Source organism: Centruroides sculpturatus, unplaced genomic scaffold (genome assembly GCF_000671375.1).
Source record: "Centruroides sculpturatus isolate CEXI.00-Female unplaced genomic scaffold, Cexi_2.0 scaffold162, whole genome shotgun sequence".
In the NCBI taxonomy this organism is placed as follows: Eukaryota; Metazoa; Arthropoda; class Arachnida; order Scorpiones; family Buthidae; genus Centruroides; species Centruroides sculpturatus.
Window position 1 is genome coordinate 332,555 of NW_019384555.1, and position 23,941 is coordinate 356,495.

At 32.3% G+C, this 23,941-nt stretch overlaps 1 protein-coding gene and 1 pseudogene across 1 annotated transcript in view; one reads left to right on the forward strand and one right to left on the reverse strand.

The window, feature by feature from the left end:
* Positions 1-23,941, forward strand: part of LOC111623814 (transcriptional protein SWT1-like) — a 77,732-nt gene that overhangs the window by 35,819 nt on the left and 17,972 nt on the right. The window contains exons 2-6 of the mRNA XM_023366522.1: positions 9,816-9,968; positions 15,404-15,845; positions 15,922-15,962; positions 20,516-20,581; positions 23,812-23,893. Coding sequence (XP_023222290.1) covers positions 9,816-9,968; positions 15,404-15,845; positions 15,922-15,962; positions 20,516-20,581; positions 23,812-23,893 — 784 coding nt within the window. The remainder of the gene's footprint in view (positions 1-9,815; positions 9,969-15,403; positions 15,846-15,921; positions 15,963-20,515; positions 20,582-23,811; positions 23,894-23,941) is intronic.
* LOC111623815 lies at positions 3,694-5,701 on the reverse strand (annotated as a pseudogene).

Here is a 23,941-nt window from a genome sequence, read left to right on the forward strand (position 1 = left end):
GCTGATAACGAGTAAAATATTCATTAAGAGATATGACACATGACTACTTTTATGTCTTCACTCTGTCGACCTTTAATTAAGAACCAAAATTTAATAGTATTAATGCCCCTTTATACGCAAGCCACAGTCAGTGGTGTAGCGTGGGTGTCAGCTGCCCGGAGCGGAGGAAAATTTTGCCACCCCCTTATTTCGGTATCTCAATTTAAAAGACTAAAATTCAGTTTTGTCACAGAATAAGTAATGAAAAATTCCGTGCTAGTGTTGCCTCCTTTTTAAAATCGCTGACCCTAATGGCAGGTGAGGTTTGTTCAAACAGAAGTTCCTGACTCATGCGTATGTCATTTTGCAATGAAGAATAATTTGCAGTGCATGCTGGTTCTAAATCAGTTACAGTTAGCGACTAGGGAGACTTGGATAGGAGTCACGTAAGTAAGCTAGATGACTTAGCCCTATTGGATATTGGAGGTGTATATGAATGAATTGTACAAGCAAAGAAAAAGAAAAAAAAGGTTGACAGGTTGCATACGATATCCCCGGATGGTGAGTCGGATGGTAACACTATTCACACTATTCCGTGTTCATTTCAATTGGTCCGAATCATAGCGTGGACGAAAATATGAAATAAAATGGTTCAAATTCTTACAAGATATTATTATTATTTATTGTCAAATTTTGCCGCCGCCCCCCTACGCTACGCTACTGGCCACAGTGCCACATTTTGTTTCTTAAACTTTACCCATTCTGAGATACAGTATTGTTTAATATCTCAGAACAGAAAATAAAGAAGTTAAACAAATTAGACGCCAACACATACACGCACATGAATTTTTTCTCTGAATTTTTATTGACTTTTTGAGGGGTTCGAGAGGTCTCCAAACGTGTAGATTTGCAACAAAAAAAAAGCTGGAGGGTCAAATTTGACACAATTTCAATACTTTTTTGTTTTATATACATAAGAAGTTGGGAAGTAAAAAAAGGAGTCGGAGTCAGCGGATTTTTTGACGACTCCGACTCCTGCTAAAATATCAAAACTCCACGACTCCGACTCCACAGTCCTGGTTTAATCTTTTCTAGACGTTCAGGGGACACTGCAATATAAGTCATCAATAAGTTTGCAATGTATAGAGAGATCCTCCTCTAGAGAATCCTCTTCATTGGGCAGATCTACTGGAGCCCTACTTAAAGTATCTGCTGTGAACAAGAACTTGCCTGGTTTATACGTAACACTCAGATCATATTTTTGCAGATTCAGTGTCATAGCACTGGCGACGCACTGGCACTTCAGACAATGGTTTCTTAAATAATGTCTCCAAAGGCTTATGATCAGTTTCCACAATGATCCTATTACCGTAAATATATGGATGAAATCGATTACAACCATACTGAATTGCATACAGCTCTCTTTCTATTTGTGCATAACATGACTGACACTCTGTCAATAACTTTGATGAATAGGTTATGGATCTCTTGTTTTGTAGTATGACTGCATCGATTGCCACTTTTGAACTATATACAGACAATGTTAAAGACTGGTTGGGATGGAAATAAGTTAAGACTGGGGCATTGCTTATTACCTCCTTTAATTATTGAAACTCTGACTGCTGTTTCTTTGACCAATGAAATGCTATATTCTTTTTTAACAATAGATGTAGGTTGATGGTTTTATCAGCTAAGTTATCAATATAAGATCCCAAATAATTTACCATTCCCAAAAAAACATTTAAGCTCCATTATATCCTTAGGTGCTGGTAGGTGACATATTGCACTAACTTTTGCTGGATCAGGACACATTTCATTTTGACTAAAAATGTGACCTAAATACTTGACTTCTTTTATTAGAAAATTACACTTATCTTTATTAAGCTTTAAATTGATTTGACGAGCTTTTCTTAGACTTTTTGCAGTATCTCATTATGGGATTCAAATGTTTGACTATAAATCAGTATATCAAGATATATCATGATTCCTTGTGTGTCTGAGAACCAGTCAGTCATGATTTTATGGAAAATTTCTGGGGCACTTGACACACCATAAGGAAGATGCTTAAATCTAAATCTACCAAAAGGTGTATTAAATGTAGTTAACCTTGAACTATTTTCACTCAGTTTTATCATCCAGAATTCAGACTGCATCTAAAGTTGAAAAATACTTAGCACCAGTTAGTTTTGACTTCAGTTCTTCTACAGTTGATAACGGATAATGACACCTCTTTATTGCTCTATTCAGATTTCTTGGATCTAGACAGACTCACAATGACTTATCTTTTTTTTCGACAATAACAACTGAATTTACCCATTCAATAGGCTCACTTACTTTTGCAATAACATCTATTGATTGCATATGTTCCAGTTCTTTTTTAAACCTGTCATTTAACATAAACAGAATTTTCCTAGGCAGTTCTATCACTGGTACTATATCTTTGTTAATGAATGTTTCATATTCACCTGGTAGACAACCAAAACTCTCGAATACATCTTTATACTGTGACACGACTGACTCATGATTATTGATATTAAATACTCGTTTGACTAAACCTAGTCTTTGGATTGTAGGTAGCCCTATAATAGTCTGACTATCAGTATTAGAAATTCAAAATCAATACTAGCTGACAAATTATCATTGATTAAACCATATTTTTTTGATTCAAGGTGTGTTTCTATTTTATCTATATTAACATATTGTACTTGTCTAGTACAACATTTCACATAATGACCTACTTTGTTACAAAGCTTGCAGACAGCATTAATAGCTGGACATTTATTTTGGTGTACCTGTCCACAACGTGTACATAATAATTGATTGTCCTGACCTGTTTGACGAAACCTTGACAATTTTGACGATGATGATTCTCGATGACCACCTAAGACTGTCCTCCTTCCACTACTTGTTGCTTTATTTTGTAGATTTTCACGACGAGTATGGTTGTGGTTGAACTTTTCGACTTTGAGTATCTGTGCATCCCTGTTCTTTTCAATCTGCTCTGCCTGACAATGAGTAATTTCGATGCTTTTGGCTTTGGTGATGGCCTTCATTAAGGTTAAGCCTTCTTCCTGAAGTAGCCTAGCTCTGATGACTTTTATTATTTGATGTCAAACCAATGATGAACATATCTTGGACCAAACTCTCTTGGAGATTATCAAACTTACATGTTAGACTTAAGAACTTAAGCCTAACATGTGCAGTTTCGAGTCTTCAATTGACTCATCTGATTTTTGTCTTTTCATCAGAAAATTATCTCTCTCAATTGTGAGATTAGTTTTAGGTTTGCAATGATACTCAAATTTTTTTACTAAATCCAAATACTGACAATTGTCCATATCCAAGTTAAAGGAATTGAAAACCTGTAATGCATCTTCTCTGTCAAAATGTAAAAATATGGTGACTATGGGAATCACTTTCACTTTCTCAATTACACTATCCCACAAAAATATTTTAAATTTCTGATACCAGATTGACCAGTTATGAACTAAATTTTCTTCTAATAATAATGATGGAACTGGATTGCCAGATAGTTTCTGTTGACCACTTAAATGGGACAAAGTTAAAGATGTGTTGGGTTGTTCCCAACTGGCCAGTATAATAATTAATTGACATGATGTAACAGTATTAAAACAAAATATTTATATATATATACATACATACATATATATATATATATATTTATATATATGTCTCTTTAATCTGAAATTAAGTTCAATAGACTATCATTACAGCTTTCAGGTTAGACACTTCTTTTATTGTTTCCATGTGGAAACAATAAAAGATGCAGATGCCTTGTGTGACTAGAGATTCAAACTCCTGCTTCGCTGCTTTCAACTTATCAGGTGCTAAATGTTGAGGTCTGGAAAATCTGGGGGTCCCTTTGTTTTGATATGATGCTGTACATTGTGTCGGACAAGTTGGGATGCCGTGGAAACCTCTGTCAGTTTGGGAAACTCTGTCAAAAGCTGATGAAATTGCATATCTCCCCCCACAGATCTAATGGTGGTTGGGGGGCCAGCCGTAATCTCGCCTTTAGAGTTCATCTGTGTCAGTGGATCTACAAGACTGCTATGGTGGATGTCTACCAATAGTCCAAAGTGGCACAAAAAATCCACTCTGATAATAGGTTGGGAGACTGCTGCGAGAATGAAAGGCCAATGAAAAGCTCTTCGAAGAGCTAGATCTAAATTAAACAGCTTTTGGCCATATGTGTTTATTGTGGTCCCATTAACTGCGAATAGTGGCAGTTTCTTGGGTGATCAGTTTGCCTGGTTATGTGGTACAGGGATGACAGACACGTCTGCTCCTGTGTCCACTAGAAAACGTTTGCACGTTGACTGGTCATAAAGATATAGGCGGTGAATTTCCAGAGTGCTGCCACCCGCACTGTCGAGTGACAGCCCTTCTAGTTTCCCTGTCAGAAACTACAGGGTTTGATGCACATCAGTGTTTTCTCTTTCAAATGCTGGTGGTACTAGCATTGGCCTTTCAGCTGAGCCCCACTTTGGCTCTTTAAACGTCTCTGGCAGATCATGAACCGATCTCTAGCTCAGGATCTGTCTTGACCTTCCAAGCATTCAAAGTGGCAGGAGATGTATAACAGTAATGTTTGTATTCCCTGGTCTCCCTGGGTGACCACTTGCACCAAAATGGAATTGTCATCTGCGGCTAGTATCCCGTCTGCCATCTCTGCCAGCTTGTCGAGACTGTTGTTGGAGATAGCTAGAATCTGCTGAACATTAGATGGCAATCATTGCAAAAACTGTGACTTTAGTAGGTTGTCACATTATGTGTGCTGACGGCTTGCTGCACATTTCTAATGGTAGTCTGGACAATTTCTTATCCTCTAGCTGCATTCCTGATATTAAGTCCTTTAGTCTCTTCGCCTCACTGTCGGCGTGTTGCCGGCACAGATGGGCTTAAAGAGCTTCATATGGCTTATCTACCGGGGGGGTTAGGATGATATCTGCCACAACTGCTAGCTCCTTGGGCTGGAGTGCCAAAACCATGTGATGGAACTTTACCACTTCTACTGTGACTCCTGCTAACGAGAATTGCGATTCCATCTGCCTGAACCAAATTTCAGGGTTTGCTCTCCAAAAAGACAGTGGTTTCACAGAAACCTTGGCGAGTGTCTTCATTTGCGATTATTGCATCTCTACTTCAGGAGTCGGTTAAGAAAACAAAATGCTCGTACTTACTACTTAATGTCCAAAAATAATTGTTAATCTCTTGCTGCGACAATCCGCAAACTTTCAGATTCCGAGTGTGCAGGTTAGTGAAGCATGTGGTCAGTGAATTCACTAAATCTTGTAATTTGCTGGAAAAAACTGTTTCCTCACTTTGTTTCCTCACTGTGTCCAATTGAGGATATAGTCTCCCACTTCTGAGTAATCCTTGTGCAATTTTTGCCGATGCTGGCGGATTGTGGTTGAGTGGTCAATGTCCCTCATCCTTGTGCGTGTTCGAGTCACATCTGGCTCACCAATGTTGGGTTGTTCCCAACTGGCTGGTATAATAATTAATTGACATGATGTAACAATATTAAAACAAAACATTTATTAACAGATAAAAATAACTGACTCCGATTTAAATTTAACTTTGGTTATAAGCAGTTGTACAAAAATGTGGAGCATAGCTTCATGCATCCGAATGCTAAGACAGCTAGTCCAGAAAGTGTTAGGTCTTTCTTTTGTCTTCCAATCTTCCTACGCTACTCTCCGGCCCTTTTACCACTTTACAGTAAGTGGTCTGCAACTGTTATATATTTACATGAAATAGTTTGCGACTGTTACAGCTTAACAGGAAGTAGATTGCGACTGCAACAAATGGCTGACCTTTGTTACCGACTTGTGAACTCATTATTTCAAGCTGTTGCTAGTAGGACAATGGTGACAATAATTCTGATACCATGTTATATGCTGAATACTGCTTGTATTATGACAACTAGAAAAATTTTTTTTTGTAAATTTGAAACTGCATCTTTTCTTTTTTTCTTTATTTCTTTAGCCCAATGGAGTGCAATTAATCAGACACTAAGCAATTTTTCGTTTTTTATTCAATTTCAGTTAATATTTTTTTCAGGCTCACAATCCCCCTCCTCAGATAATTTCTATTTTGCATTTCATAGTAGAAAATTTTTGTGATGTTTAAACATAATTTCTTAAGATGGGTTTATGCATGGTTGTTCATCTTTCTGTTTCTTTTCATTCTTTTTATGCTTGTATAAGATAAATATAAGTTTGTATAATTAAAACAATTTTTAAAACCATCAACCACCAATAGAAAATTTATGAATCATTTATTATAAACTATGAAATACATATATGACATCAACAAGAGGAGAGGCACATGTAGCATGGTGAACACTGTCAAACACTGAGAGTTTTGACAGTGTTGCCACAAGTGTGACATATCATAACAATTTGTGGCATAGTAAACACTAGTATTATGTTTTATTCCAAAGACACATGGCAAATTTCTCATCAAATTCCTTTATTAGTTGAAAAAAAAATATCATAACAATGACAATGTTCAATTTATGTAACACAGAATTTGTGATAATGTTTAAAATGTTCTGATTCTTGAACAGTTGTCCTGATGAAGATTCAGATGAAAGATTGAAAACATTTGTAATTCTAAAGGTGCTAACACACTGAGATTTATTTGAGATTTTATGTAAGAAGTTTTGAACAAAACACAATGCCTTTTCTGTTGATCAGTTCCATCAACACACATGCCTGTATTTAACTTTATGGTATTTACATATTTTTTAATATTGTAATGGTTTTTTATGTCACATTTAACAACATTATTTTCTTTATACGGAGTTTTAATATTATTTTTATTAATTTTAGAATTAAAAATATTGCAATGTTGATACCATGGAGTTTCTTAGTATTTTAGATGTAAATTTGTGTTCTCTTCTCTTCTCTTTAGTTTACACTTGGTTTATTTAGGTTGAGGACACATGCATAACAGTTCATATACAATCCCTGCAATATTTAGTTGTTAGACTTTTTCTTTTTATTAGGGTATCTAATGTAATGGATTTTATTTCTATTTTTTGAGTGGCTATAATGTGAACAGAAATATCATTAAATGACTTATATTTTTCATATAAATAATTTATATATGGAAAAGGAATGTACTGACAAATTTGTTTTATCATTTTTTTACTTTATATCTATTAATCATATAATTATCATACCACTTAGTTTTTTTTGGATATCCATTTAATAAATATTTTCTAAATAATTGTTTTCTTCTAATATAATATCTTCAGACAATGTAGTTCTTGTTAATATTTATCTCAGTTTCATAAGGAAAGTATTTTTTTTTTTATGTCAGTAGGACAGTAAGATTTGTAATTAATTAAATATAAACGCCAACAGAAACAGGCTATAATTTGTAAATAATAATAATTATTATTTCCAAATTATAGCCTGATTATTTACGGGGTTCTAGTTGTGGGTGTCTATTTGCTATGCATCATGTGTCTGTTGGTCTTTATATATTTGTATATTTATGCCTTGCCGGATATGTGATGGCCAACTTGAATGCCTTGAATGAGGGCACTGAATGTGTCCCCAGTCGGCACCATGTTTGTCTACAATGGTTTTATATTAAACTTATATATACTGGAAGAGGAGATTGGACCGGAGGTCTGGTGGTAACTGGCAACACATCCACACGGAAAGTGGGAGTTGCAAGTTCAAGTCCCATTTTCAGCTGATTCTTTCCTTCCAGTTTAATAATTAATCTAAATTATTTAACTAAAAATTATAATTACTAATGTTAATACAAGATGGCATCTAACGCCTCCCTCCAGTGTCAAATTCATTTGTAATTTATAATTATTATTTCCAAATTATAGCCTGATCATTTATAGCAGTTGTGGGTGTCTATTTGTAATTGTTTTTTTAACATTGCATGGCTTTTCATACTTACAGAATTGTAATGTTTTTCTATTTATTTTTATCGTTATATCTAGGAAATTTAATTCATTATCATCATCATTTTCATATGTAAAGCTTAAATTATTATTTAATATATTCACATGTTCTTCAATTTTTTTCGCTGAAATTTTTTCTGAGTCATATATTATTATATCATCTACATATCTGGTGTAGTGACATACCTGTTAATTTTGATATTTTTTTCGTCTACAATAAAAATGCATATTTCTTCTAATTTTGAGCCAACAACTGATCAAATATCAGATTTCAGAAACCTGCTGTAAATTATCTCAACTTACACCAATTAACATTCACTTTTTGTGAAATTTAAGAGGAAGGTGATTTCTTTAAGGTCAGTTAGCCTACACTAGAGAGGTTGTGGCCAAAGTACAAACGTTACTTCTACATGGCAAGCAGAAGTACACGGTTTACGTTTTAACTCCAAGAAAAAATTTTTGCGGTGGACTTTCACAATATCATGTGACTCAGCAAATGTTGTGCATTGACTCACGGGAAATAAGTTGATAAAATGGCAGAACCATTTGAGAACAAAAGTTACCAGCGAAGGTAAATAAACAAATTAAACAATTTAAAATATGTATAGGATGTTTAATAACACTAAATAATTATTTTTAATTAGCATGGTGTCTCCTACCGTATGATCAGACGATAGGACTACCTCATACTTTTGTCGAGAGAAGTAGTGGCTTATGTAAATTCGAAAGCAGCTCGGAAAATTAATTTTTAGAAAATTTACAAATGTATTACGCTGTTGATGGTAGAAGATGCCGTGGAAGGACAAACCTACTTTAATATAAGCTATCATGAAGGCAAATATATGTAAATTCTATAGGCACTTCACATCACTTGCTAAAAAATTGAATAATTAAATTTTTGAATTAAAATTGTCTGTTTCTTTACAATATTATTTGTAAATGCTTAAGTAATCACTATTTTAATAAAATATATCATAATTTTAACCCAAACACAAAAAAATGAAGTTTAAACTGATCATCTACTCACCTTGCTAGATGTAGCAAATGCCATTATCGACCATCTAGAATTGTCGGATGGTGGTGCTTAACCATCTGCCGTACACGTTTTGGGCTGAATACAATGGTCACAACCTTTCTACTAACTGCTACTATTACTACCAATGCCAATAAGCCACTAATTGTTTTATTGCCCTGTGAAAAAAAAATGCTCTTTCTGATTTCCTTGAAGTTAGTCAAATTACAATGTTATTTTGTTGTACTAGGAAGAATGCTTTGTTTAACGTTTATTTAACAAGTAGTTTTGTGAGATCTGATTAATTTTATTTTTTAGTTGCAGGTGAACTAGCTTGCCTGTAATTACAACCCCAGAGTTTCTGGCATGCTGGTCAACCTGTGAAAATATGGTAATAAGTGGTGGTAGAGGCAAATTCTGAATTAATGAAAAACACACGACAATAATTTTGGATGCTATTTTTAATATTAGTTTTACCAAATACTGAGATTAGGAGGTATATTGAATTGGAGATCATCGAGTTAGGATCATGATTTAACAACTTGATGATGTCAGCATAAGCGATAACAGATAATTTAATATTGGTAAACAAATTTATTAATATATACAGAGAAAATAGCCCACTTAAATTGACCCTTGCTGAATATCACAATGATATTGTATGAATGATAAGTTTGAATAAAATTCTTTTTCTTATTAGTCTATTTTCATAATTATGAAAGAAGAATTCATAATAATTTTTATAATAATATGTAAGTTATGTTTGTAGAACTTTATAAAAAAGTTAAGAGATTCTTAATATTTTTTACAATTATAACTATAATTATCAATTACTTTATAAAATTAATAGGTTTGATTTTTCTTTAGATGGACAGAAATACAAAAAAAAGGAAATTGCCTGCTGGATGGGTGGTACGCTACTCAACTCGTCGTCCTAATACAATTTTTTATTTTAACACTAAGTCTGGAGAATCATCTTGGACTCATCCTGCAAAATCATCCTCAACAAAAAATATAGAGGTAGAAATCTAACTACATCTTTATTTGTAATTAAAAAAGGTTTCATAATTCAACAACAGTATCAAATAGGAAAAGCCAACTTTTTGCTGGATCTCCAGTCATACAGGATTTAGTCTAAATGTCCAAGTGGAACTATTGATTAAGATCATATATTTAACACCTTTTAATTCCAGCAAAATTAGTTAAAATAAAATAATTCTTTCTATCTAATTAATTAGCCATTTTCAGATTACATTTCTAAATTATAAAATGATCATTAATATATGTTCAAATATGGAACAAGGTTCAAAAATTTGATGTTTAAGTAAATTAATCTATGCACAATATGCCAGAAAAAGGAACAAATTAAAGATGTATATACTTATATCTACAGTATTTATATAATTATCTCAAGTAAATATACAAAAGTAAATAAAGACGTGAGCTTTTGCTCATAGTATTTAACAACAGGGATGTCATGTTGTATTGTTTTAACTAGACCAGAAATATTAATTAACATTTTTTAATTTCCAGCAAAATCATTTTATTTTAATTATATGATTATACAGGAACCTATAGAAATGAAAAAACAATCAATAAAATATTCTGTACACATTTAGCTTATACCATATACAGTAAGACCCTGCTTAACATGGGGGGTGTGTTTCTAAACGAAAAAGCGCAAAACGAAGTTAAATGAGGTCATTTTGACATAGAGTAAATAGAGATCGCATAACAATACAGTGAGTGATTGGATAATGAACACTTTTGCGAAAGATTTTTGTGTTTGGACAACAAACACCTCACAGAACAAACACAAGAAGAAGAGATGTAAAATAATGAATATTGATTGGTCTTTCCTTGTCTTCAGACAACAATTTGAAACTTTTTGGAGTGCGGGAGACGTCAACATCAATGCTCGACTCGATATATACTAATCGGATAGTATTCCTCCAAACTTTGAAACTCTCCCTTGTAATTCCAGCCTTTTATTTTTATCACAGAAAGAATTTTTTATAGTATTCCCGAGACTGTTGGGCAGGCACTCGTTAAGTTTTGCTTCAGTTTTTAGTTTTGAAAGATGAGAATATAATAGCAAAGGTAGAGAGTGGGCAGAAGATGTCTGATGTTGCTGGGCAGTATGGCTTGAACAGGTAGGTCTACAGTAGGCTGCAGTTCAATCTTATATGATACAGTATAATCAAGAAGACTCAAGCAGCTAAAGGAGTAACAAAAATCACATCTGAGAAATAAACAACATTGAAGAGCTCATAATGGAATCTGAAACGGATCTGATGACAGAAGAATGCCAAGAACTCTTGAATGAAAAACACCAAGAATCTCGACAAGAAATATATTCTTCTGAAAAATAGGATTAATGCCAGTATCTGCTATTCATTAATTAAACATCTTTTGATGAAGTGGGAGAGGATGTCAGAACAACAGTCTTAGAATGGCATCCAAACCAGATTGAGTTAAATAGGCTTAGGGATCTCTACAATTACAATACTATTAATTACTTCTGAAAAATCCTGAAGAAGAGAGAAAAGCAATTGACATTAGACAGATTCTTTAACCTCCACAAATGGAAAAAATATGACTAATAAAAATGCAAGACTGTATATATGTATTTATATTATTACATATAAATAAATGTAGCAAGAAAGTATATATTTTTTATTTTTTGGGTTTCTAGAACGAATTAATTAAATTCCCATAAAAACCTATGGTATATCGATAATTGGTAAACGACAATTCGAATAGTGAACAAAGTCTTTGGATCATGTTCATTAACCGATCATCCACTGTATAGTAACCTCACTGTCACCAAACAAAGGATTGTTGATCAAAAAAGAACAATTATACATACGGTGACCATACGTCCTTTATTTAAGAGGACAGTCCTTTATTTCACTGCTCTGTCCTCTAACTTTATTTATTTTATAAAATAGGCATTTTGTCCTTTATTTTGTAAATTCAAAGTTTAAAAACTTTTTTAATATTATATTGAACAAGTTAGTTTCGTGTACGCCATTGCGATCAGTGTTGTCATCATGTCCATACGTTGCTACATAGAGCGCGGTAGTGCAGTGTGTCGCCAACCGAACGGCCCTTTGACAGTACCAAGGGGCGGACACTCTTATGGGGATTTTTGTGATAGTTTTTTAACTTTCTGGTTGGTGGATGATACACTTGGAGCGTTGGTGAGCATTCGTCGACACTTGTCGACAATCTTCGGGGGCTCGAGCATGTGACATATTTACTGTTAATGTGCTAAATAATTGGGACATGTGTTTTATTGAAATAGAGGTGTTTGAATGGGTCACATTACTCAAAATCCCTTTGTGGGTGAAGGTAGAGGAAAGCTAGATTTTTATTTCGAATCATTGGTCTGTAAATATACTCGACAGTGAATTATTTGATGAAGTTTTGTGTGTAAAAAAATATGTCACAAACGAAAAGATCGACGAATGGCGACAGAATAACAAGCCCTGCCATCAAAAGTGGGTTGAGATTTTTGAACATTTTACAGCAAAAAATTGCTTTCAAAAACATTTGTAAAATCGTAGAATTTTCTTTGTCTCCCTGGATCTAATGCATCGTCGAACGAATATTTTCATTGGTGAATAATATGTGGACGAATGAAAAAACCCAGTTAAAAGTAAGCACATCATTTCTGTCAAATACAACTTTCAAATGAACTGTATAGAATTTTATGACTTTTTAAAGTGTGAAGCAGTGCTATTAAAAAAACTTAATTCTACTGAAAAGTATCAAAATTAATGTTATTTGAATTTTTACATTGTGTATGTATGTGTAATAAATGTTATAAACTTATGAATTTTATAAGATTTTTTAATTTTCTTCAATATGTCCTTTATTTTCCCCCAAAAAATATGGTCACCGTAATTATACACAACAACCTTATCTCACAAACAACACTCAAACTTATTAAACAATGGGTTGCTGATCAAATACACCAACAGACAAACATTTAACATTAATGAAGATTATGTAACCTGTCAGGATAATCCAGCAACAAGCACTGATTACAACATGCACACAACAACTACCACATAAACTAATTCATCCACCACTGATAACATAGACATAGATTTAAGTAATATGCTCTCACTTTTATTTCAGGAAACACTCACAAAATGTACATTACAGGTACAGATCCCACACAAAGACGAAGAATACCAAAAATCAAGTCAAAGGTGGTAGGAAAAACACTAAATTATGTAAACACTCACTTACTATCACACTACACTCATTCAATTTCTACACTCTCAGACATACATACATTAGTTTATGCTGAGGCAGTCACAGTAATAACACACCATGGACTGAAAATACAATCGCAGACAGATGCACACAAAACACAATTCTATCACAAGCCTGCCTGGCAGAGAATAAATGACATTAGAAAGCAATTAGGCAGGCTTACACAATATACTAAAAACAACATAACACCCAAATTAAAGAAACAACTCAAAAATATTTTCAAGAAACATGTACACTACAAAAACAACAAAATAAGTTATTTACAACCAACGAAAAAAGTTTTACAGACAAATTAGTACCAAAACAAACACTGATACACAGCACTGTGGCACACCAACAGAAGAAGAACTCGCAACTTATTGGTCTTCTCTTTGGTCCAATGCTGTTACACACGATGCTGATGCAGGCTGGATCAAGGAGAACAGAAACTTGCACAACATACCAGCTATGCCCTGTGCTGAAATAAATGTACACGACATCTGCTACGCTGTTAACAGAACACACAACTGGAAGACATTCTCAATTTCTGGTACAAAAAGTTTACATCACTGCATCAGGAACTAGTAAAACACCTAACACACATCATCAATCCACAAGACATCAAGACATGCCAAAACTTCTTACTCAGGGCATCATCTACATGAAACCTAAGTACAACAATATTGCAAACCCTGCACAATACAGACCAATTACATTCCTTCCAATACTGTGCAAATTATTGACATCCTGTATTGCAAACAAAATATATAAACATGTTGAAGAACACAACATTCTTACAGAACAGCAAAAAGGTTGCCATAGAAATCATAGAAAAGTAGATAGCAAAGAACAATTACTCATACATTTAGTCATTCTAGCACACAAACAATGAAGAAACATACACATGACATACATATAGACTACAGAAAAGCATTCAACAGCATTCCACACAGTTAGCTGCTATATATTCTACACATGTACAAAATACATCCATCACTCATTGCATTCTTACAAAACACTATGCAGCACTGGAGAACAACACTACATTTCAGGGTTAGTAACACCTCCATACAAACAAACGAAATATTCATTAGGCGAGGAATTTTTCAAGGAGATTCCTTGAGTCCTCTCTGGTTCTGCCTAGCCCTGAACCCATTATACAACATGTTAAACAACACACAATATGGCTACAATATCAGACGTGAAAAACAACACAATACACTGTCACATCTTATGTACATGGACGGCATAAAACTTTATGCATCCACACAAAAACAACTTCATCAACTCCTACAAATCACACATTCATACACCAAGGACATACAAGTGGAGTTTGACCTAGACAAATGCAAAACACTTTACATAGAAAAAAGAGTTTTGAAGAAAGAAGATTTTGTACTTGTAAATGGAAATGCTATTGAATCTGTGGAAGAGGGGGAGTTCTACAAGTATTTAGGATTCCAACAGGCCAAACTAACAGAACATTCACCAGTGGCCAAGTGGTCTTCGTACCCCGAATACTGGGAGTTTGGTTATGGCTTTGTGCCTCACTCGGACAGGCTGGCCACATTGAGTTTTCCAGTTTTTCTCTACGTCTGTAACACCTAAATAGGGGCCAGTTTCCCTTAAAAATACCTCACAGAAGGCATCCCTTTAGGCAGATTGCCTAGTGTTGCATTGCCATAACTTAACAAACTAACTGTGATTTCCAAAATGCATGTGATAAAAGTGTTTTGCTTTTTGAATTGAAAAGAATTGGTGAATGAACTGCATGTGCAAGGAATGAATAATTATAGTGCTTAATTGATTGATAGGGAAAAATTTATAATATTTAGGAAACATTGATACCAGGAAGATCAGTTTTTTACTTAACTAATTTGTTTTGTTATATTTTAATTTCTTAACACTTTATAATAAAATTTTCTGTTTCCATTCAATTAAAAGAAATAGCTGAGATTTTGATGGTGTTTTTACTTTTCAAAAGATAAATTAATTGCATTCCCCTGTATTTTTAAAATTTTAAGAGTTTTTTTTGTGAACATATAATATGAACATGTTTTTAGGCATCTTTAAAAAAATGTATAGTTGCATAATTTGTAATTAAGTTATTTAATACAGTAATTCCCTGAAAATACATTTTTAATATATTTTATATGTGTTATAAATTTTTAATGATTCTTTTTGTTTAGGATTCTGCAATCCATAAGATTTCAAGTGGAAATACTAAATTATCAAGAAATAAAATTAAAAATGAACCACAGCACAAAAAATTAACAAAGTCACACGACCAACTCAAGAAACAGTTGTTGAATGAGCTAAGGAAGGTAAAGAATGAGGTGAAACTTCCTGCAAATTCTGTTAAAAGTGACAATGTAGAATATAAGGAAAAACCTGAAACATCTGGTTCATTGAAGAGAATTGTTTCACTAAAAGTGCTTTCAGAAAATAAAAAGACACGTAAAAATAAAAAAAAATATACTTTACAAAACTGCTGTTTTGAATCAAACTCAACAATATCAGTAGCAATAAATAATGATGATAAAACTCCAAGTAGCAGAAATATAGTGTGTAAAGATTTGATCACTCCAGAAAGAAAATGTTTATCAAGTAATAATTCTGCTCACTTCAAAGGTATTTAAAAATTTCTTTAATTGTAAATAGTTAAATTTGTATAAAAATTAATCAAGAATGATTTGCTTTTAATTAGATTTTGATGAAAAAGAATCAGACGATGTTGAAATGATTGATGTAAGTAAATTATTACAGTAAATTTTTAGATAATTTTTCATTATATATGATTTAAGATGATTAATATTATGTATGTCATTATTAATATTGAATGAAACAAAAGTAGACAATAAATAGAATTTTTACAAAAGTCACTTATTTTTCATTTAAACATGTAGATAATTTATTAAATTAATATATTATTTACATCCAAGAACTAATTTTAAATTGAAATATAACAAAAAATGTTTAATTTTTATTATATTTTTCAGTTTAAAATTAGTTTTTCTTGACTGATGATTGTACATTATGAAATATAATGAAAAGACAATACAAATACTGTGGGTTTTTTTTATCTGTTAATGTATCATTTTATATAATCAAGTAGAATCTGCATTACTTTAGTATTCTATCAATGTATTGTTAGACTGTTGGTAGTATTAGAAAAATCATATTGATTATGCGTTGATTAAAATTTTATGATTATTGTAAACAAAATATTTTTGTTTTATTTTTATTATGTATTTCAAAGAAACTTACAAGGAATGCTTGAGAATTAATAATGCCACATTTTAATGAAATGTGTGTCATTTTGTAGAGATTTCTTCTGATAAATGTACTGAAAGTCTATTTCTGTAAAAAAGTTGAAAAGAAGATTTTACCTTATTTAAAATGTCTTGATTAATGCAAACAAAGTTAAGATTGATTAATAAGAAGTGGTGATGGTCAGATTATCTGGTTTGTCAGTTCTGCCTTTCACTGTACAAGAGATAAGTTTCTAGGTTTGTTGGGCTGCAATTTGAAAAAATTGTAGACCTATAAATTTCCACTGTCCTCTGTCTGTCCGTTCTAACTTAATTCTGAGAATGATGTCAGAAAGATAAAAGTTAAGACCAGAAATGGAAAGCTTAGAGGCAGAAGACACCAATTAACTATATACAAACTTGCTTTGGGCTGGAAATCATGTTATTTCAGTTCAAAAATTTTCTCTTGAACAAAGTTAGAGGGATGACTGCATGACTTAATTGTTAACGTGAAAAGTGTGATGTACAAAGGCAAGACACTACTAAACTTAAGTGCATTGTGATGAAGAATTGCATCTCAGCATTGTGACGATGTCACAATAAATGATTGCTTGTTATGAATATTATTTTTTTACCTTGTCTATATATTTCATGTTTCTCCACTTATCAATCATTTATACAATCTATAAAGATATTTATTAACCCATGTAGTAAGTTTTAAACTGCATGTGACAGCTGTTTTCCAACTTAATTAAGGGGACGGGTTAAGGACTGGACGTTAAGGGGTTAATTTTATTATTAGTTAATTGACATCTAGCAAGAATAACACTACTTAGATTTTGAAATAAGTTAAAATAATCAATACAACAAACATACTTAAACATAGGCTTACCATAATATATTTTTTTCAAACCAGGACAATTTTGAGAAAATAGTCACAATAGGAAAAAAAGCCTGCTAGTATAAGTATTTTCGATTGAAAAGGCTAAATAAAGAAGTTGTTGACAAAAAATGAGTTAAAAGCAATTTTTAATAACTCAGCTAAATATACCCTATTATTAAGAACTTATTAATATTTATCACTAGTTTAAACTTTCTTTAAAAATTCTTTGTTACTTAAATTGGGACCATTAAAATATGATAATATATTTGAGGAAGTTCCTTTTTGCTGCTACTAGGCTAGTCTTATGTTTTGCACATTTTAAGTGATTTTTAATGTCTGAACGGCCACCATGAGTTACTGAAAATTCTGAAAAGCACAGTTTTCATTTGAATTTGTCAATAAGATTACAGACTTTTTCAAAAATGGATAATCCTTTTTAATTCATTAATAAACACAGTTTCATTTTGGCATTTTAGAGATTAAATTAATATAATGTACAGTACAAAATAATTGCAAATGCCAAGTACCAGTTTGAACTCATCTAAGATAGGACATGTGCAACAATGATGTGTCTAGTGTAAGTTTCACTGTTGCCAACTAATTGAAACAAAATATCTAAAAAATGAAATAAAAATGTCTGGATCACATAGGCTACATGCTATTATAAATTCTGTGAAAAAATATTTGGATGAAAAAATAAAATATCTAAATTCATTAGGTCACATGCTATAAATTTTGGGGGAAAACATGTAGACAATATTAAAAGCACTTATATCTAGATACAAATATTTAAATGGCAACAGGGAGTGTAACAGAAGGGATATTTTAGTTGCCAAATTACCATTTTATCCAAGACTGCACTATTTTTACATCTTGTATATATTCAGCACTTTTAAAATTTTACCAAATAACTGGGACAAAATTACAAACTGGCCGGGATGCAGGGACCACATCAAAGAGGGATGTCTGGTAAGCCTACTTAAACACTGTATTTTAATTACCTTTAAAAAGAATTTCATTAGTGTACATAAGTTTTTACTAATGCCAAAGTCTTCTTTTAGTAACAAACTTCTTTCCTGATATTATGAATTTCAATTGTGCACTTTGATTATCTGGCAGTTTTACCACTCCACCACCAAAATAATCATTCCCTTCTTAACTTTCAACATCAATGACTCACCACTAACAGGTTTCTGCAAACAATCCTTCAAATCACAGTCAACCTCCTATAACACTGTTGATAATTCTGTTTTATATGAATTCCATGTTGTACAAGTCGCTTAGATTTTACAAATATCTGAGCCGTTCACAGCTCGGCACACATATTTGTAAAATCTAAGCGACTTGTACAACATGGAATTTCATATAAAACAGAATTATCAACAGTGTTATAGGGGGGTTGACTGTACAGCAGGAGGCCATCATGTTACACATCATCAGCCTCAGGATGTCTGGCATACGTCTAGTTTATCCTGATTATTCAGTAGTTATTCTCTACCAAAGTGTACTGTTTACGTGCGGACAGATGATCAAGACTGCAGCACTAAGTTTACAGTACACAATATATACATTAGTGCTGAAGAACATTTTTCTTCATCCTATTTTGCTTATGGCTGTCTTTTTTTAAGGATGGACTTTGTGTATTGGTGTCAAATGTGACTGGATTTTAGCTGGAATCACACCAAGCACAATCTTCGAGACATCGATCGATCGTCAGTGTTTTCTGTATTGTATTGTATTGTGTACTTATTACGCCTGTGTATTTTACCTTTATATTATAATTAATTATGTATTTTGTAACACCTATATCTATCTGTATCTTTATTATTGTAATTTGTTATAACCGGGTAGTGCTCACTGCGGAACCCGGCATGTACCATTGTGTGCGTTAATAAAGAAATGAATGAATGAATGTACAGCAGGAGGGAGTCATTCTTTTGTAAACAAGACAATAAAAAGACAATAATTGTTCTACCAATCTTAAACTGTATACTTTTTAAAATAAAAGGAGCTACTTTTGCCATGTGCAAATAATTAATAACAATGACGGAAAACAGCAATTGCATACAGTTTAAAACTTAGCAGGTGAGTTAATATTAAGTTATGGCAATGCAACACTTGGGCAATCTGCCTAGGGGGAATGCCTTCCGGGAGGTTTTTTTAATTAATTAATAATTATTGGTAACTGGCCCCTATTTAGGGATTATAGATGTGGAGAAAACCCAGAAAACTCCACTTGGCTGGTGAGGTGCAAACCCACGACTGAACTACTAGTGTTCAGAGCAGTGCCGGCCCGAGGCAAGTTTTAGGATGGAGCGAGATCCCATTATGGTGCCCCCCTTGGTTGCCCCTAATTTATACCCTTTAATTTTCTCTACCACTGAGGCGCCCCCTAGGACTTAGCGCCTGGAGCAGCTGCTCTGTTTGCCCTATGGTAGGGTCGGCTCTGGTTCAGAGAACGGAACTGCTTGGCCACAGGTGAGCCCTCAAAATCATGCACTTCTGCACATTGAAGTGCAGAACTAATGAACTAGACAACTCAGTCATTATTGCTTCTTATTAGTGTTTATATTAACCAAGACATTGAAAACATGGTAAAATCTTTTCCAACTTTTTTACAGAAAGAATTTTGTAGATAAAGTATTTTCAATACATTTATCAAGGAGGTGATCCTTATAAAATGACACATTTCATTAAAATATGACATTGGTAATTCTCAATTTTTTCTTGTCAGTAATTGTGTAATATTTTTATTCAAAATAATATGAATATTGATTATTTTTCAAAAAATAATTCTAAATATATATGTGTTTAAAACTTTTCTTTAGAAATTAAAATAAAAATAAATATGATAATTCGTATAGTTTTATTGTTCTAAATATTTTATTTAGAACAAAGCCAAAATTATTATAATACTCAAATTACACAGTCCCAATTAACTATTTATGAACTTCCGGTCTGGACCGAAAGTTACACGACCTTTTAAATTAAAATATGATTAAAAGTTTCAGTTTGATATTGTGATGATGTCATAATGCCAATCACAAATTGTTTAGTTATTAATGACAATGTCACAATAACTAAATAATTTTTTATACTAGATCTAGTTGAAATTATTACATTTAATTAATATTTGAGTTATTTTTAACTTATTTTTTATTTTTTAGTTAACTAATTTTTTGAACTCTGAATCTATACAACCAATGCAAACTGAAGAAGTTTCATCCAGTCATGTAAGGAGAAAGTATCTTTTAATATAGCATAAAAATACAAAGTTAACTTTATACTATATTATNATCATTTTATCCAAAAGGCTTTAAAAATTATTTAATTTTCAAAAAAGAATTTCTGTAATTTAAGATAATTTAAACACTCTGAAAAGCTGTAATATTTGATTAAAAATACTGCACACCACTCATACTTACTCCAGCACATAAAATTAAATGGAAGCACAACTACTTTAAGGTACTTTCTCTCTTTGCCTGATGAAGACCCCTAAAGTGGCTGAAAATGTTTGTGCTTCTATTAAATTTTGTGCGCTGGTATGAGTGGTGTGTAGTGTTTAAGATAATTTGCAATGAAATTATTCACTGGGCTCAATTTTTTATCACAGAGATAATAATTGTTTAATTTGGAGTATAAAAAAAATAAATACATTACATTGGACATACATAACTAGATAGAAACTTCGTGCATCTTGGTAATATGGAACGATAATTATTATTACTATGACTTGACAAGAAAGAAGCTAGATTTGTCTTAAAATAAAATATTAAAAAACAGTATTAGTGTTATTAAAAAGGAAGAAAATAATTTTACAAGAAAAATTACGAGAATTTAGAAATAAAATTAAAAACAAATTAAAAGATGAATGATGAGTTGCAGTTACACAGCATGGTACACACATTTGTCTGATGGGGAGAAAACAGGGTGAAGATGAGATCATGAATGGAAGATAATAAATTTGCAAATGAACGCGAGTGAGAGTTGTCATTCATTTTCTAATTCATAGAAAATCTGAAATATCTGAAATTTTTTGTAAATACAGTAGAGCGTTGTTTATCCAAAAGTCAGTTATCTGAAAGAATTCCAGTCGGCAAATTTAAATTTTTGCTAGTGCTGTGGCGCTGCAATCTTTGGCTATATCTTGGGCTACTCCAATATTTGTTTTTTGTTGATGTGTGTGTTTTAGCTGACAGCACTGGCACTTTTGTGTGGTGTTATTCTGAGGACTGTGTGTCTGTTGAATTGAACGTTTTTGATACTAGATTAACTTCTAAAGTATAATTTTATTTTGTTTTTATATTTTTCAATATATTTATTTTGTTTGTAAAAAATAAAGAAATAATTTTTAACAATATTTATTTTAGTCACGATTATTAATTTAAAAAGCTTACATTAGGCTTAATATCGATGAAAATTCAACGCGAAGCGACACACAACGGAGAAAATTTTCAACACAGGATAGGTTAATATATTTTTTCATACATAATTGGTTATTCGAAAAATAAGTTATCCGAACAACCCCAGTCCCTAATTGATTCGGATAAACAATGCTCTACTGTATAAGTTACATAGTTATACTTACAATTTTGAAAAATAATATACTTATAGATGTTTTTATAATGTTGAGGGCTGATCTATTATAGTGTGGCATGTCATATAGTGCTATTACAATCAGAAGTTAGATAATTTTTCAATTACTTCAATGTTACACTAATCCTGTAGTATTTTCAATGTTTTATAATGATAAACATTGCAAAATAAATTTTCAGATGAAGATCATTGTTAAAATAATAATAGATTCATACAAAGAATCCTAAATTCAATTGAATATAAAACATTAAAAATACGTGAATCAGTCAAAGTTGTTAAGTAATATTAGTACTGTAGTTGTAAAATACACATCATAGTGGAATTCACCCATTACTGAGTGATGGAATGTGGTACACTCCAGTTTTGCAAATTACTGTGTACTGTAATCCTATGTGGTTGGTTTGTATTCTACACGTTCTTGTTTTCTGCACAATGTACAGCATTTGTAAGAGGACAGGCAGCCGTACTAGTGGTAGTTTGTATTTTAAATTAGAAATTTTGTATTATTGTAGTATTTGTGCACACACACTCTTAATTGTGTATTCATTAATGTTCCACTGGTCTCATGGTCAGTGTATTTTGTGTTTTATGTCTAACAAACGAACATGGGGATACATGTATGAACTCTCTTCTCTTCCTTCTTTCCTTCCCTCTCCCCCTCTCTCCCCCCTTCCCACTTCCTTCCATGGCTATATTCGTAGATAACAGCCACTTATTCTTTCCTCTCCATATATATATATATATATAAGCACACACACACACACACACCCCTGCTTAATGTTCCTACATAACAAAGAGCTGAATGAAACAGCATTAAATGGGGTCATTTTAAAATCATGTAAATAGGGAAAGGGGAACATGCGACCAAAATAAACAATATGCAAATAATAGTACATTTAACATATACTATTATTTGCATAATAGTATATGTTAAATAAGACAAAAACGTATGCACATAGAAATGTAAAGTTCATTTTTGTGATGAAGGTCCTGGCTTTTCTGAAATTCTTGTTTTTTGCAATAAAGTTGTGTAGTTTTATTTGTTGCTTTTTTTTCCTCAAGCAAATGGCAGTAGCAGAAGAGCACATCCAAAACACCTTGTTTTGCTTTTACACTCCTTTCAAAATCTGGATTATTTGCTACAATTTGATCAATGATTTTGGTTATGGTTACCAAACTTTCAATAAGAAAATCTGTAGAGAAATTCTTTGGGTTCTTTGTTTTCAGAATCTATTTTCCAGTTCTACATGAATTCCTTGTTCTGCCATTCTTAAAGGTCATCGTTGGTAAGACTTTCACCAGAAACTTGCAATAACTCATCAAAATACTGCTCATCTACATCTCCTAGTCCTGCTGTATCGATTAGGTTGACCAAATTAGGTCAACCTAACAATACAACAATAGACTCTTCTCGTTGAGAATTCTTGGATACCTTCATTCATAATTTCTTCCACACTTCGTTCATGCATTTATCAGTTAATTCTTGCCAAGCAAAGTCAATATTGTCTATGGCATCCATGCAAAATTGCACCAAACAAACATAAATTTAAGGAAAGTGCAGCGCTACGACAAATTGCCACCTTTTGCTGATTGGTTTGTGTTTGGGAATAATCGTATTATATATGAATTAATGAAATGCCGTGATAATTTGAATCAGCTGTAAATTTTGAGTGTTTTTTAGGCTTTGAGCAGACCGTGTTATATCGAATCAGTGTTAAGCATGGTTACTATATATATGCACATCATAGTGCTTGTGCTTTATTTATGTTAAATACTAAATATATATTATATGAAAAATTTGAGACTTAATTTATTAAATTGTTCAATAAATAATAATTATTTAATAGAATATTAATTTATTTTTCAGGATCTATTTATTGTTGTAGATACAAATATCTTCCTTTCTCATTTAAAATATGTAAAATGTTTAATAGAATTGCAGATAACAGGTATGTAAGATTTAAAAGTAAGAAAACTAAGTTATTACACAAATGCGC